Source organism: Theropithecus gelada, chromosome 5, assembly GCF_003255815.1.
Source record: "Theropithecus gelada isolate Dixy chromosome 5, Tgel_1.0, whole genome shotgun sequence".
Classification (NCBI taxonomy): Eukaryota; Metazoa; Chordata; class Mammalia; order Primates; family Cercopithecidae; genus Theropithecus; species Theropithecus gelada.
This window is the reverse complement of record NC_037672.1, coordinates 96,467,058-96,483,882: the sequence shown is the minus strand read 5'-3', so window position 1 is coordinate 96,483,882 and position 16,825 is coordinate 96,467,058. Positions and strand designations below refer to the sequence as shown.

Sequence of the window (16,825 nt, the reverse complement as noted above, 5' to 3'; positions counted from 1 at the left end):
TACTGGATCAATGTTGTTAGAGATAACTGTATGTTTGTCTAAGAACTCTGTCCTGTTCACTATTCTGTTGATGACATCAAGATTTGGGGAGACTGGGGAGGGTTGCAGATAGTACACTGGATAATAAAGTTGAAATGGTAAAGATTTAACTTGAAGGCTGTTTGCCCATTTATTAACAACTCCAACAAGATGCTGTTAATAGCTTTCCTTTCCTTTTTTTTTTTTCTTTTTTTGAAATGGAGTCTCGCTCTGTTGCCCAAGCTGGAATGCAGTGGCACGATCCACTTTCCAGGTCCAGCAACTCTCCTGCCTTAGCCTCCCAAGTAGTTGCAATTACAGGCGCCCGCCACCACATCTGGCTAATTTTTCCATTTTTATGAGAGACAGGGTTTCACCATGTTGGCCACACTGGTCTCCACCTCCTAACCTCAGGAGATCCGCCAACCTCAGCCTCCCAAGGTGCTGGGATTACAGGAGTGAGTCACCATGCCCAGCCCCTTTCCTTCTCTTATCCCCATAAGATATTGATTAAACAAAAAAGCCTCGATAAGTTGTTTATTATGTACAAAGACAGCCTGAGAAAAATCTTCCAGAAATACACCCCTACCCATTACTACAATAGCAAGAAATCTGGAAATCACCAAAATCCAACAGAATAGTTACACAAATTGTAATACTACAGAATATAATACATAGCCATTAAAAGAATGAGGTAAATATATATCTGTAGGTACATATGCTAACTTGAAAAGATCTCTACGACAGTTGAAAAAAACAACCCAGTTACACATTAAAAATACTATGATTCCATTTAACCTAATTTAACACATACACATACGTGTGTGCATTAATGCACAGGAGAGAGAAAAAACCTAAATGGTAACAGGGGATATCTCCAGAGAGAAGAGAGAGACAAGAAAAGAGGGGAGGCAAGTATAAAGGAGGATCACACATTTTTTCACTTATAATCTTCAGTTTTAATTTTTTATAAGGAGAACATAATATTTATGTAGTGGAAACAATTTGAAAAATAGAATAAAAGTTGCACTAAAAAACCATCTGCACACTCCTCTTCATTTATCAGGCAAAGAAAGGGAAGATAAATCACAGAAGAAACAAAGGATGCTAACCAATCATCTGGTCTATCTCCACCAAGGGATTCCCAAATCATCCTTTCACCCATTACTGCTAACACCCAAAGCTAACTCAGGTAGAACAGGGGCAAAACTACAAGGAATGCACAGAATTGTGGCGCCCTGTCACTCCTAGCCCATCAGCGCACAGGACTGCCAATAGGTGCTCAACACTGAGGCTGACCTGCATCGATGGCTTGCATCAGGCACTCATATGTAGTCTGAACAAGTTTCCGTGCTCCATCATCCACATCTCCAACAAAAAATGTCTCATTCAGGTCCCCATGATAACCATTGCGATAAAGAGTGATGTCCACTGCAAGAGAATGTGCAAATACAAAGACCATACTTATTTTCATTTCAAAATTCAAGTGCTTTTCCAACATGACAGCATCTAGCAACCTAATGAAAAAGATAACGTCTGCATTCTCAAATTAGACACCAATGGATAGATAGTTATTGCCCAACAGAAGCTCCCTGAGTGTAATGTAACTGAACTCACTGTGGAGAGGAGGAATATGGCCATAGTAACATAAGCCAGATAGTGGGTTTTTATACTCTTACAGAAATTGTATCACTTGTGGCAAAAGAAAAATGTATGTGGGATACAATCATGCAAGATAAATTACTAGAGTTAGTAACATTAAATTGAAGACTTTGCTACACTGCTACAAAATACCATTTTCATTTATCTTTTACAAGTTCCTTACTCCTGCTAGGGAATAACAGAAAAATTTACACTGCTCTACACCTGTTTTTTAAAAACTCATTTGCTTTTCACTTATTTGTGAATATTCATTCTCCTCTTTGTCCCCATGTTTAAGAATACAGATTACTATTTTACCATTATACTATATACTATTATACCATTATAATGTATCTAGAGAGCACATTGAGTATTTTTAAACCATATATTTAAATCAACCTATAACATCACAATATAGATATTTTGGTTCTAGCACAACACATACACTCCTGAAAAACCTCACACATTCTGCATGTAATAAAAATAACAGGGTTTATATGAAAAACAGGGTTGGCCTCAAAACCTATGGAACTTTATGAACAGATACCCTAACTAAAGCAGTAGCAATTCTAATAAAAATTGTGTCATAGTTAAATTTTGGCTATCATTCACAGCTAGCATCACAATCAGTCAATTATCTGCAGCCTCTAACACTTGGGCTCATGCTTCCTCATTTGATAGGCAGTTCCTTTAAGATATCTTATTAACAAAGAGTCTAATTTCATCAATATTAAAATACCATCTAGGCCAGGCACAGTAGCTCATGCCTGTAATCCCAAGATTCTGGGAGGCCAAGGCGGGCAGACTGCTTGAGTCCAGGAGTTTGAGACCAGCCTGAACAACATGCCAAAACCCTACTTCTACAAAAAGTACAAAAAATGAGTTGAGTATGGTAGCAATGAGCCTGTAGTCTTGTCTACTTCTGAGGTGGGAGGATCACCTGAGCGAGGGAAGTCGAGGCAGCAGTGAGCCATGATGGCGCCACTGCACTCGAGCCTGGGTGACAGACCCTGTCTCCAAAAAATAAAATGATACACAAAACAAAAACAAATACCATCTAGGAAAGCCTTCATTAATATCTTCTGGCCAGGCGCGGTGGCTCACGCCTGTAATCTCAGCACACTTTGGGAGGCCAAGACGGGCGGATCACGAGGTCAGGAGATCAATACCATCCTGGCTAACACAGTGAAACCCCGTCTCTACTAAAAATACAAAAAATGAGCCGGGCATGGTGACGGGTGCCTGTAGTCCCAGCTACTCGGGAGGGTGAGGCAGGAGAATGGCGAAAACCCAGGAGGCGGAGCTTGCAGTGAGCCGAGATCACGCCACTGCACTCCAGCCTGGGCGACAGAGCGAGACTCCATCTCAAAAAAAAAGAAAAGGAATAATGTCTTTTAAGCTACTTCCTCCACTCTCTATACTTGTAGCTTCCCAAGGCAGCTTAACATAGGGGTCTTTAAAGCTACTTCCACTCAAGTAAGGCGCTTCTGCAAGATTTTCAGCTTTCCTTTAGGTCTTCATATATTATGAAGGGTTTTCCTGTATCTATAACAAAGCCTGCCCTGGTCTCTTCAAAACCATTAATGAACTTCTGGGGGAAAAAAAACTAGACTCCACATTTCACTGACATCTTTGACCTAATCAATCACATATGAGGTAAGCATTAAAGAAATACACTCTGCACCAAACATATCACACCAGAAGTATCTTAAAAGCAAAATGCACAAAACCATGAGAGAGCTTTCCATAGATTTAAGAGTTAGTGATACTGAATTTTAAAAAGGAAAAAAGAGTAAGTACAGGAAGCAAGTCAAGAAAACACAAGTCACTGTCAGATTTCCCCAAGCTTTGTTGCTTCTTTGCCCATGGTGATGAAAGTAACATATTTTCTTACCATTAACAATGTCACCTTCTTGCAAGGGCCGTCTGTCTGGTATTCCATGGCAAATGACTTCATTCACTGATGTACAACAAGACTTTGGGAAATTGTAATAATTCAAGGGAGAAGGGTAGCAATTTCTTGCAATACATGCCTATAATACAGAAAAAATAATTTGGAATATATAAAGAAAAATCTGTATGAAATTACAGATTTTAAAATTTGAAAAATGTGAAAAAAGCTGGACACATGTCATTATAAAGAACTTAATATTTTATTTTAGTAACAGTAGTGGATATTATCTTAAACAATATACAACAGGGTTTGTGCCAGTCAGGTACACATATACAAACCAGTTTACTGGTAACTGCACAAAGGAAAACTAAAATGACATACAGGTTAAGTATTCCTAATCTAAAAATCTGAAATCCTCCAAAATACGAAACTTTTTGAACACCAACAGGACACTCAAAGGAATGCCAATTGGAGAATTTAGAATTTCAAATTTTGAAATTACAGATGCTTAACCAGTTATGTATAATACAAATATTCCAAAATCCAAAAAAATTCAAAATCCACAACACTTCTGGTCCAAAGCATTTCAGATAAGGGATACTCAACCTCTATTACAAATATATATATAAATATTACCACATATGAAGATTTTACTTTAGAATTAACTAGTCCTTGTGAAAAATATATCAAAGTAAAAATATAATATTTTAAGTAAATATTAACAAGCATTTTTTATGTAATTATAATTTTATGTTGAAACAAGCCTGTATCACTATGCCCCAAAAATGACTACTACTAGCATAATTAAGAAATGGTAAAGTACTTCTAGACATTTTAATAACCACATTCAGTGGAACAACAAAAGAACTCTTACAGAAAAACATGGTTTGTTCTCCATAACGAGTCTTACTTTACTGGATGCTTTTACACAGTAGTAATCACAGCATACATAATTTCTGTTTCCATCCTGCTCTAGTCTTCAGGCTAATATTTTTTAATGGTTGCACAATACACCATTTGCAGAATATGTAGAATATACCATGATTTTACTAGCAATTTCATTCTTACTGGAAATTTAAATTAATGTGAAATTTCCTCAATTACAGAAAAAAAAAATCTTACAACCAATAACTACATTTGTGGCTTTTCCCTCATTTAGGAATATACTTCTCTGCTTCTCATAGCATTACAAATAATAGTTTAGAGCATACAGAATTAGACTTTCTAGATTGAAAATGCCAATTCCATCATTTACAAGTCATGTAACTTTTGACAGTTTAATTAACCTCTCTCCTCCTCAGTGTCCTTACCTATAAAATGGAGATTACAATAGTACCTACCCTCAAGGGGTTGTTGGTAAGACGAACGAGTTAATGTAAAAGAAGCACTTGAGCACCTGGCCCACAGAACATACTCAAAATGCTATTATTGCATATGATATATCTTATACTAACATATGAAACAATACCCAAAAGTCAGGATTAGTAAGATTCTGAATAAAAAATCTATAAACATTTTCATAGCTCAAGATACATGGTCAAATCCTTCCAAAAGGGTTCTTCCAATTTACAATACCATCACCAAGCAGAAGAGAGGACCAGTTTCATCACTCCACACAAGCAACGGATAGAAACATCTTTAAAAATACAAATTTACTAGGCCTTTATAATTTGCATTTGTTTACTAGAACATGTTTGAGATCTGCTTTCCATATATTAACTACTTATCACTCATTTCTTTTTAATTCATATAATGTGTACACTCATCTACTAAAGTCTTAAGGTCTCTCTCTGATGGACAGACAATCTTTATTTATTTATTTTTAATCCCTATACTTACTACAAATATTTATCTGGACTGTTCATTGCCTTGACACTATAGATATAAAAGGAAACATTTAACTAATCTACCATCAGAAGTTATATTCTTTTTTTTTATTTCAGAATATTAGATGTCTGTAGTGGCAGGATTTATTTAAAGCAGATAAAATCAATCATTTTATAAAAGCGCAACTGAAATGCTTATTATGAATATCTTGTTTCAGAAACAAGGTATTTTTCAAGCTTACCTCAGACCTTAATATTATAGATTCTTAAAGATGGGAATAATGACTGTTGAATGTTTTCCATATTTGAAACAAAAGCAAAAATTTGCTTTCAAATGAACTTACCTAAGTTACCTTAGACACTCAGAATTTGTCTACTTAATGTTTAAGTTCAAAGCATCAAGTAATGTAACAAAATTTCTCAAAGTAAAAAAGTGAAGTTCTTACTAAGTGTACAGCGTGATCTATTTCTTCAGTAGTTACACCTGGTTTAATCATGCCGGCAGCAATATCCAAAACTTCTCTAGCAAGCTGTATAAAAGGAACACAATACATTAAAAAAAGACACAGAAATAGAAATCTATACCCCTTCAACTGTTTGTAGAAGATTGGTAAAAATTAATCTCCCCTTGAATATTACAATTTTATAGAAAATATATAAAATGTAAATACATAAAAACAGATAAATTTTATATAAAAATTGGGCTAACGAGCAAGCAGCAGTAAGCTTGGCTGATTTCTATGTGAAAATATACATCCTAAGTAATCTAAACAATCATCAAATGATAGAGGTAGTCTTCTCTCATTTCTATAATGGGGAAAAGTAGAGGAAAAGAAAAAGGAACAGATGAGCCTGGGCAACACAGTGAAATCCTGTCTCTTAAAAAAAAAAAAAAAGTAGTCAGGTGTAGTGGGCACACGCCCGTGATCCCAGCTACTCAGGAGGCTGAGGTGGAAGGACAGCTTGAGCCCAGGAGTTTGGGGTTACAGTAAGCTATGAGCTATGATCTATATGATCTATGATTGTGCCACTGTACTCTATCTAGAGTGACAGCAAGACCCTGTCTCAAAAAAAAAAAAAGATAAATGAATTCCTCAAAGAATCACAGCAAGTAAGTCATAGGAATAGAAAGTTCTCCAGAATATCAAACAAAATTAGAATCAAATCACTTTAAAGCACTGAATAGAAACCTTAAGAATCTTATCTAAATGAATAATACCAATGTATTATATTTTTCTTCAGAATAAATATGTGATTTCACCTGGTAAGTACCAACCACTACTATCACTCATCACAGGTATTTCACAAAAAGGCCAATAGCGTAACCCTCTGAACCTTAAACTTTGTCCTATGTTATGATGACTTGTGAAAATAAAATGACATGATGTTTTTAAATATCATAAAGAATTTGTTTCTTTTAAAAAAGAATACAGAAAATAAATGAAAAGGATTGTCATCTATAGACTATCCATCAGATTAATTCCGAAACAGGCTTTTAAGAAGAAAACAACTGTTGACTAAAATTATACACTAACAATAGTTTAATGAAAAGCGTGGCTAAACCAGGCACAGAGGCTCATGCCTGTAATCCCAGCACTGTGGGAGGCCAAGGCAGGCAGATCACCTGAGGTCAAGAGTTAGAGAACAGCCTGGCCAACATGGTGAAACCCTATCTCTACTAAAAATACAAAAAAAGGCCAGACATGGTGGCTCATGCCTGTAATTCCAGCATTTTGGGAGGCCGTGGCGGGTGTATCACGAGGTCAGGAGTTCGAGACCAGCCTGGGCAACATGGTGAAACCCCGTCTCTACTAAAATTACAAAAATTAGCCAGGTGTGGTGGCGGGCACCTGTAATCCCAGCTACTCGGGAGGCAGGAAAATCGCTTGAAACCGGAAGGCGGAGGTTGCAGTAAGCAGAAATCGCGCCACAGCACTCTAGCCTAGGCGAAAGAGCAAAACTCAGTCTCAAAAAAAAGTTAAAGAAAAAAAAAAGCACGGTTAGTCAGTCTAACAATATAACATTTGCTATCTTTATAAATCAGCAAACCACTGACTTCATGTCTAAGTACTGCTTAAACATTTCCTACCCCATGGCAAAAAAATAACTCTTACCCTACATACAAGTCGCATCCCTTCTATATCTTCAGATGAGAGTAATTTAATCTGAGAAGTACCTTTAAGAGCCTGTTCGGATTCTGACATTCCTGGAATGAAAAACCGGTAAGTAAAACCAAAATGAATGCAAAAATGTAATATTTATTTGCATAATTATATACCTGTGGCATAAAAACAGTAGTCTGTTTCACACAACAGTAATTCATAATTTGGGATGGTCTAGGTTAGATTTTTTTAAAAAACATTTTCAACATCAAAGGGAAACTTGCTAAACCAATTAAAGAAAAAATTATAAAGGATAAATTTTCAGACCTATTAGAAATCAGCCAATACTTATGGAGTACTTATTATATGCCAGGCAGTGTGATAATCAAACTCAGTAAATGATACACATATGAAAAGTACCACAGAATTTACAAATAACTTTCATAATCATCTCATGAAGCAACTATACATCAACAACTGATGAATTAATTACACTATTTTCTGAAACAGGAACCAAAGCAAGCGTTTTTCAAATTCCAGTTTGTGACCTTTTATTGGGCTACACTTTACATTTTTTAAAAGTAAATAAATGGGATAGAAAATATTAGAACGGCATAACAAAGTATTATACTTGTATTATAAGGAGTAGGAATAAGTGCTGCCATTAAATCTTTGTTAATTTATATACACATGCAAAGATCATGCTATAAAAGTCATTTCCAACTTCAAAAAGTTTTAAAACTATTGCCCTAAAAATCTTCACGAATAAAATTTGTTAACTTACAGTTTTACATACATGAAAAGTAATAAAGCCAGGGTAGCAATTAACTCAAAATCTAACAAAAATAGTGTCATCAACTAATCTTATTTACAAGTACTAATGGAAAAATTCCAAATAAAATATTAACAAACAGAATCCAAAAAAAACACAATACATCAGGATGCAAGTGAGATTCGTACCAGAAGGCAGGGATAGTTCAATACTGGCAAATCTATTATTCCAATTCATCATTCATAAATTAAGAAAGTAAAAGTAAATAATAATCTAGAAGGAAAGTTAATTCTGATAACATGGCCAGCTACTACCTTGACATGATAAATATAAATCTCAAACTGAGAACCAACATCACAGAATGCCCGCTATCAGCACTATTATTTAACACCTGGCAATACTAGCAGATGAAATTAACAAGAGGAAGAAATAAGACATATAAAACTAGAAAGGAAAGGACAAAATTCTTATCATTTTCAGATATGATTAAATATCTCTAGAACAGAAGAATCACCTGGTAAATGACCAGAAATAAGAATTCAGCAAGTTGGCATATTGTAAGACAAATTTATCAAAATCAGTAACTTTCCCACGTACAAATAATGAGCTAAAAAATACAGAAGCTATTATATACAAAAACAACTAAAAAGATAAAGTACCCAGGAATAAATTTAACAATAAAATCCCTACATAAAGAAAATCTGAAAACCCAACTGAAAGACATAAAAGGAGTCAAATAAAATTTTAAAAACATACCCTGTTCCTGGACAAGAAGACTCAATATTGTAAAGATGTCAATTCTTCCAAAATTAATCTATAAATTTAATACTATCCCAATAAAAAAAAGTCAACAGGATAATTTTGAGAACCAGACAAGCTGATTCTAAATTTCACATGGAAAAACAAACATGCAAGAATAGCCAGGAAAATTCTGAAGAAGAGGAAAGGTAGGGGCAACAAGGCCTACCAAATTTTAAACATTATATAGCTAGGATAATTAAGAGTTTGGCAGTGGTACATGATTAGACAAATAGGTTAGTGAAACAGAATAGAATCCAGAAACAGACCCAAAGACATGTGAGAACATAACACATCAATATAGGTTGCACTTCAAATCAGTAAGGAAAGGCTGATTTTTTTAAATAATTGGTTTTAAATAATAACCAGGTATTCTTCCGAGAAAAAAAAATTAAGTTGCATCCCTATTTAACTCCTTATACCAAGTAAGTTTTAGATCTATAAATGATTTTTATCATACATAAAAAAGACTGAAACCATAAAAATGCTGGAAGAAAACATAGGAATATATATTTTATAACTTCTGCACCAAAAAGGTCTTTCTAGGTCATAAAGCCATACACACTGTAAAATAAAACACTGATAAATTTTACTATGTTAGGATACTCAAAGTCTGTAATAAATGTTATGACAAAACATAAACAGTCAATTGGAAAAAAAGTTTTAAAAACATACATCAAAAGGTTATTTTTGTTAATATACCAAGAACATTTATAAATCAATATGGAAAAAACCAGTACTCTAACAAGGAAAAAAGCTTAAGGATATGAATAAACATTACAAAAGGGAAGAAAATATAAATGACTTTAATATATGAAAAGATGCTCAACCTTACTCATAATTTAGCAAAATAACATTTTTTGTCTTTCAGATTAGCAAAGATCATAAAGCTTTGTAACACACTATGCTGGGGAAAAATATAGCAGAAAAGAGACATCCATGTATTTTTAATGGAAGTAACAACTGGAAAAATCTCTGAAATTTGTAATATCTCTCAAAATCAAAAATGTATGTATCCTTTGATCCCGCTATTTTAGATTATCAACCTATAGAAATACTCTTGACACATGGACAAAGATATAAATATAAGAGTAGTTACTGCCGTCAAATTGCAATAAGCAAAAACCTCGAAATGCTCTAAACATTCATTAGTAGGAGCCTGGCTTACGAAATATGATACATCCACATAACCGAATACTTCATTCACTAAAAAGGAGGTGGCTTTATATGACACATTTGTAAGACATATTAAGCGAATACAGCAAAGTAAAAAGGTATATATAATTTTTTCTATTTGTGTATAGATGGCAGGGACGGGGTCCTAATGTGCTTATACATAGAATAGTTCTGAAAAGTTCTGTATATAAAGGGGAATAGCAGTTACCTCTAAGGACTAGAACATACTTTCACTGCATAACATTTGTTAGAATTTACCTTGTCTATGCTTGTTTTTCTTAAATACAAGCTAATACTACATTTAAGATTAAATAGAAAAATAATGAAATTATACATCCTCAACAGTATGCTATCATTTAGACTATCTTTCCCTTAAATTTTTCTGAAATAGTAGGGTTTAACTAAAATTTTAAAATGATAATCGCCGGGCGCGGTGGCTCAAGCCTGTAATCCCAGCACTTTGGGAGGCCGAGACGGGCGGATCACGAGGTCAGGAGATCGAGACCATCCTGGCTAACACGCTGAAACCCCATCTCTACTAAAAATTACAAAAAGCCGGGCGAGGTGGCGGGTGCCTGTAGTCCCAGCTACTCGGGAGGCTGAGCCAGGAGAATGGCATGCACCCGGGAGGCGGAGCTTGCAGTGAGCTGAGATCCGGCCACTGCACTCCAGCCTGGGTGACAGAGCAAGACTCCGTCTCAAAAAATAAAATAAAATAAAATAAAATAAAATAAAATGATAATCATAAGAATATATGTAATACAGTTCCCCACTTCTTAGAGAACAAAGCAAAGATAGCCTAACTTGGTAGATAAAACCACACAAAATTGCTGAGAGTTGATCCTCTTTGACATGCAAAATCAGTAATTTCACAAAGTCTAAATTAATTATGTGTACAGGCCCTAAGGTCAGAGACTGTTCCACTGACCTGTGTTGCAAATTACCTATCTTCGCTGGGTGTCTCAGTATCATTATCTATAAAAATGGAGAAGACAACAGAACCTACCTCAGCAATGTTGAAAGTGTTAAATGTAGTAACACGTGCAAAGAACTTAGCACAGTGCCTGACACACAGTTAAGCAAAAATAAATATCAGTTATTATTAGAGAACCATCATCATATCATTCTCATCATTACTATCACTATCACCACCATTACTACTTCTGTTAATGTTACAGTCCAAAGTCTTTAGTTATGCATTCACTCAGGTCTCTACTATCCGCTTTTACCTAAATAGATATTGTTTTTTTGTTTTGTTTTGTTTTGTTTTTTTTTGAGACGGAGTCTCGCGCTGTGTCACCCAGGCTGGAGTGCAGTGGCACGATCTCGGCTCACTGCAAGCTCCGCCTCCCAGGTTCATGCCATTCTCCTGCCTCAGCCTCCGAGTAGCTGGGACTACAGGCGCCCGCCACCACGCCCGGCTAGTTTTTTGTATTTTTAGTAGAGACGGGGTTTCACCATGTTAGCCAGGATGGTCTCGATCTCCTGACCTCGTGATCCACCCGCCTCGGCCTCCCAAAGTGCTGGGATTACAGGCTTGAGCCACCGCGCCCGGCCTAGATATTGTTTAATTTAGATCGGAGGGAATATTAAAATTAAAACTTTTTTAGTAAGTCTAGAAGTTGTTATAACAACATAAAATACAGTATTATTTTAAATATAGTCTTTAACAGCTACATAGTGCTTTCAGAGGTAGGTAGATTTCTAATGGGGGGGCAAGAATCTTTAATTATCTTTAATGTTCTAATGCTGCTTGAAAATACATTTATTAGAAGTCCAGCACTGAAAAATTTCTACAAGAAAAGCATTCCTTCCCTTTGCAGTAGTCATCAACATAGCAGAGCTTACCCAAGGGATGATCGGCATAATCTGGTCTTTGAATATAACTTGGCACTGGCCTTGTTGGCATCTAAAAACATCAAAGAAGTTAGTTAAAACTGATTTACCAAGAAAAAATAAATAAAACTGGGCAGAAAAAAAGTCCATTCAAAAGTTTTTAAAAGTTTTAAATGGCACCTTAAATATTATAACAGATATATATTTCATTAATATTATGCTTTACTTTTCCTAGTGGTAATGCCACCCCTTTCACAGGGTATTTTAGAAAGGGGGAAAGTGGTCAAGGCCATTAAGGATTTAAAATTAGACAGAGACTAATAACAAGACACCCATGTTATTCCAAAGAAATTGGCAAGCTGACAACAATAAAATCATGTCTCAAAGTAAATATATACCAACATGTTTCTAGTCATTATCTCTGGGAGGCAGAATTAAGAAGATTTTGTTATGTTTTTCCTATTTTTCCAAATTTTAAAGATTAAAGATGTATTCCTTTTATTTAAAAAAATCATCAGTAAAGAGAATTTAAATATTTAAGGGTGACAAATAGATTTCAACTTGAATGAATTCTTACATTAAAACTCCGACTCTTATCCGCCAAGAATAGAGGAAGTGAAAAGAGTGGCAGAAAAGCCATATCTAAATTAAGGGAGAAATATATCATAATAAAATAATTTTAGAAAAGTGTAATACAGTCAGTCCTCCATACATCCTGGTTCCGCATCTGTTGATGCACTATCCGTGATACGGAAGGTTGACTTTAAGGAACTTGAGCATCAGTGGATTTTGGAAACTGTGTGGGAGTGAGGATGCCCTAGAACCAATCATCCATGGATATCAAGGGACGACTATACACACTACCATCATGCCAACAACAAAATATCTATTCCACCTTAGCCCACGCTTCTTTTTAAAAGTTTTACCTATTTCATCTAATTTTTTTTCCACTTCTTCCATGATTGCCAAACTAACAGCTCCCAAATGATGTACCATAAGAGCTTTAGAGCTAAAATGCAAGTTCCTTTGTAAACTCAATCCTGATTATATGATTCACTATAGTATCATTTTTGGAAAATTCAAATTGGAATGTTAAGATTTTATTACCTTATTTACTCACCAGTGGATAATGTGGTCTGAGTTTACCAGTATATCGATAACCTGCCCATGGGTCAGTATTAATATCACCTTCCACAGTCCAGGAAGACACTTCTCGCTTTGCCTTTTCATCCTCTGCGAGACGGAAGAATAGATGTGAGAGGAAAGAAGAGAAGGAGGGAAAGGAATGTTTCAGTTGTCAAGCTAGTGAGCAGCAGCATACTTTGAATATCTCGTTTAAAACCAAGCCAACAAGCCCAGGCACAAAAATCCACCAAACTTCTACCCTAACCTAAATCACCAAAGCAACTGCTTTACTGCCATATTCAAAAACCCTTATAACTCCTTTTCGAAGATCTAAGGTCTTAGAAGGAAAAAACTCCATGTAAACATATACTACGTTTTTACATAATATCGAACAGGAACAGCCCATACACAGCTTTCCTAATGCATTCTTGCCACATCAATTTATAGAAAACCCATTTTAAAATATGAAGCCCTAGTAAAACCTAAACCTACCCAACTGAGATCAGATGTTACAAATGAATTATCCTCTTACTAAAAGAACAGATCCTAAGTAATCCCAAAGCAACTTTAAAATAAAAAATAATTATTTCTCACAAAGCTGATCAATGGCTTCCAAGTCAGTATTTCAATTCACTTTGAAAACTTTATGATCATCATTTGCCTCTTTTCAGAAATGGGGTAAAGGAAAGAGGTAGGAAAAAGGCAAAGACAAGGGAGGGAACAATCTGTTGAAAGTTCAGCAGAAAAATTAAGAATCACATCCATGCACACAATCCTGTCAGTTATTAATCTACATGTGCTGACTGAAATATACGCAAGAATTCTACTCACACAGAAGACCCTCTTTGGTGCCTGTGATGTTAACACACTGGCTGCACCTCTTATCCACATAGTAAAATAAAACTACAAACCTAAGACTTTAAATAGCAGGAATACAAGTCCCTCGTGGACCAAGTATTGGCCTAAACACCTCCCAGTGCACTCAGACCTTTTCCTGATTATTGTCATTCTACCATAGGTATTAAGAGTCAAACCTCAAACTGATTTTAGAAGTGTCTGAAAGAAATAAAAATAAAACTCCCCTCTTAAAAAATCTATTTAAAATACAAAATGAAGGAAACTAGATGTAATCATAAAATGTTAAAGTTAGAGAAGATCTTAAAGACAATCTAGTGTTGTTTCTTTATTGTACGTATGAGGAAACAGAGACTGTGTGGTTCACATAGCTGTGACACAAGAATGCCAGCCCCAGTCCAGTACTCTTAAAGAGCATGTGGCTAACTTTGGAAAGGCCCTTAAGGTACAATTGACAAGAATGCAAAAATATAGAAAATCCATTCATATTACTTTGGAAGAGAATATATTTATACTATTACATATAAAGGAATAGAAAGATACCGTGCTACTGAATTTTAAAATAAAGATACCATGCTACTGAATTTTAAAATATCTTTCTCCCCTCTGGAATTCCAAAAAGTCACTGTGAATGTTAATATCAATGGGAAAACTTTCTCATCACAGGACAAAAACAAACTTCATCCATTGCTACTTGGGTCAAACATGACAGAAAACAGTTTGAAATGGGGGCCAACTGAGCCTGCTTCAGCTATGAAGTGCATCAAGTGATTTTGTCTGAAACATGAACCTCAAAAATAATTTTCTCCCAAAACCCAGGAGAGAACAGCATCAAGACACAGGCTTTTTGCACTAGCATACTCCTGGGCAGGGAACAGGGAGAAGGTGAGGGTGTAAAAATCTTTTAAAGCTTCCTGTTGATCTGGATTTTACCCTTCCACAGTCTATATTCAAAAGAGAATTTAGGTCCACGAGCAGCAGCTCAGGCCTGTAATCCCAGCACTTTGGGAGTTCAAGGTGGGTGGACTGCTCGAGCTCAGAAATTCAAGACCAGCTTGGACAACATGGAAAAACCCGTCTCCACAAAATATATGAAACTTAGCTGGGCATGGTGGCACATGCCTATAGTCCCAACTACTCAGAAGGCTGAGGTGAGGTAGAAGGATTGCTCAAGCCCAGGAGGTTTAGGCTTCAGTGAGCCGTGATTGCACCACTGCACTCCAGCCTGGGCAACAGAGGAACGCTGTCTCAAAAAAAAAAAAGTAAAGCAAACAAATAGTATAACCCAAAACTACCACGACAACTAAAGTTGAATATCACAAGTTCTTCTCTCATCTCTAGGTATAATTTGCTTAACGGAAATTCACGCTTGAAAACAAAATTCGTTTACATTTTAGGATCAATTAGCCTTAGGTGCTAACCACATAATAGACCATTAATAAATCTGAATTGAGCTGATGATGGTAGCACAACTGCATAATAACTAATCTTTTTGAAAAGACTGTACAACAGGACAGTATAAATAAACATTTGTAAGCTGTCTTCCAAACATTACAATGCAACAGTCCCAGGTAATATGCAGGTAGTGTCATATGTATGTGATACATGCAAGGTCTGGCCCAAAGTTCATCACAGTCAGGCTTTGTTCTTTAAAAAGTTGTATGCAGGCTGCTTCCTCTGGCCAGCTGACACAAAATAACTAAACATGTCTAAGCTTTGCATGGGACGGGATTTTCTGATCAAAATTCTGACTCAAGTCTTCCAGATATGATAATTAGTTTTTGAGTACTTACTATGTATGGTACACATGCTAAACACTTCTCATGGATTTGCTTATTTAATCCTCACACAAACCTGTGATTACAGCATCTTGGAGGTGAGACTTAGAGTAACCCATGGTCGCAAAGTTTGGTGGAGCCAGTTTAAGACATTACATAACACCTTCTCTCTGTAATCCAAAAATCAGGCACACTAGTGTGAATGGGTAGGGGAGTGGAAGAAAAAGTATCACTTTGAGTTATTTTATTAATTGCGGGGTTTTTTGTTTTGTTCTGTTTTTTATTTTTTATTTCTTTTATTGAGATGGAGTGTCGCTCTGTCACCCAGGCTGGAGTGCAGTGGTGCAATCTTGGCTCACTGCAAGCTCCGCCTCCCTGGTTCACGCCATTCTCCTGCCTCAGCCTTCCGAGTAGCTGGGACTACAGGGGCCCGCCACCACGCCCGGCTAATTTTTTTGTATTTTTAGTAAAGATGGGGTTTCACACTGTTAGCCAGGATGATCTCATCTCCTGACCTCGTGATTCGCCCGCCTCGGCCTCCCAAAGTGTGGGATTACAGGTGTGAGCCACCGTGCCTGGCCTAAACGCGGTTTTTATACCTTAATTTTGGCTATTCAAACTACTTGTCAAATTCTTCCACCTTCACTTCAGGAACATGAGAAACAAACACACTGAATATGCCAGTGATACATTAAAAAGTGTACAGTAATACAGTCTTGAGATGTGAAATGCTACAACTTCTACAGATCATACTAAAAGTAAACGCTGCTTAAGGTACACTGTGACAGAAGATACAATATAAAAAACATGCACCCAAGAATCAGCATTATGTGCTTTTAATTAAGGACTTTACCATCTGAATGGTCTTTACTATGACAAGTTAAAAAAAAAAAAAAAAAAACTACCTGAGTCATTTAACTCGCTTGAAAATTTCCTAATGCCTGCATTAAAAAATTAAGCTTCTATGATTAAGCAAACTCCAGATCCAGATGTTCCAGTGGTGA

The 16,825-nt window shown here is 35.9% G+C and overlaps 1 protein-coding gene across 1 annotated transcript in view; it reads right to left on the bottom strand.

Moving 5' to 3' along the window:
* Positions 1-16,825, bottom strand: part of METAP1 (methionyl aminopeptidase 1) — a 75,389-nt gene that overhangs the window by 14,780 nt on the left and 43,784 nt on the right. Inside the window, exons 3-8 of the mRNA XM_025385584.1 lie at positions 13,184-13,296; positions 12,076-12,136; positions 7,494-7,585; positions 5,826-5,909; positions 3,554-3,692; positions 1,318-1,449 (exon numbers count right to left, since the gene is read on the bottom strand). Of these exons, the coding sequence (XP_025241369.1) occupies positions 1,318-1,449; positions 3,554-3,692; positions 5,826-5,909; positions 7,494-7,585; positions 12,076-12,136; positions 13,184-13,296 (621 nt within the window). The remainder of the gene's footprint in view (positions 1-1,317; positions 1,450-3,553; positions 3,693-5,825; positions 5,910-7,493; positions 7,586-12,075; positions 12,137-13,183; positions 13,297-16,825) is intronic.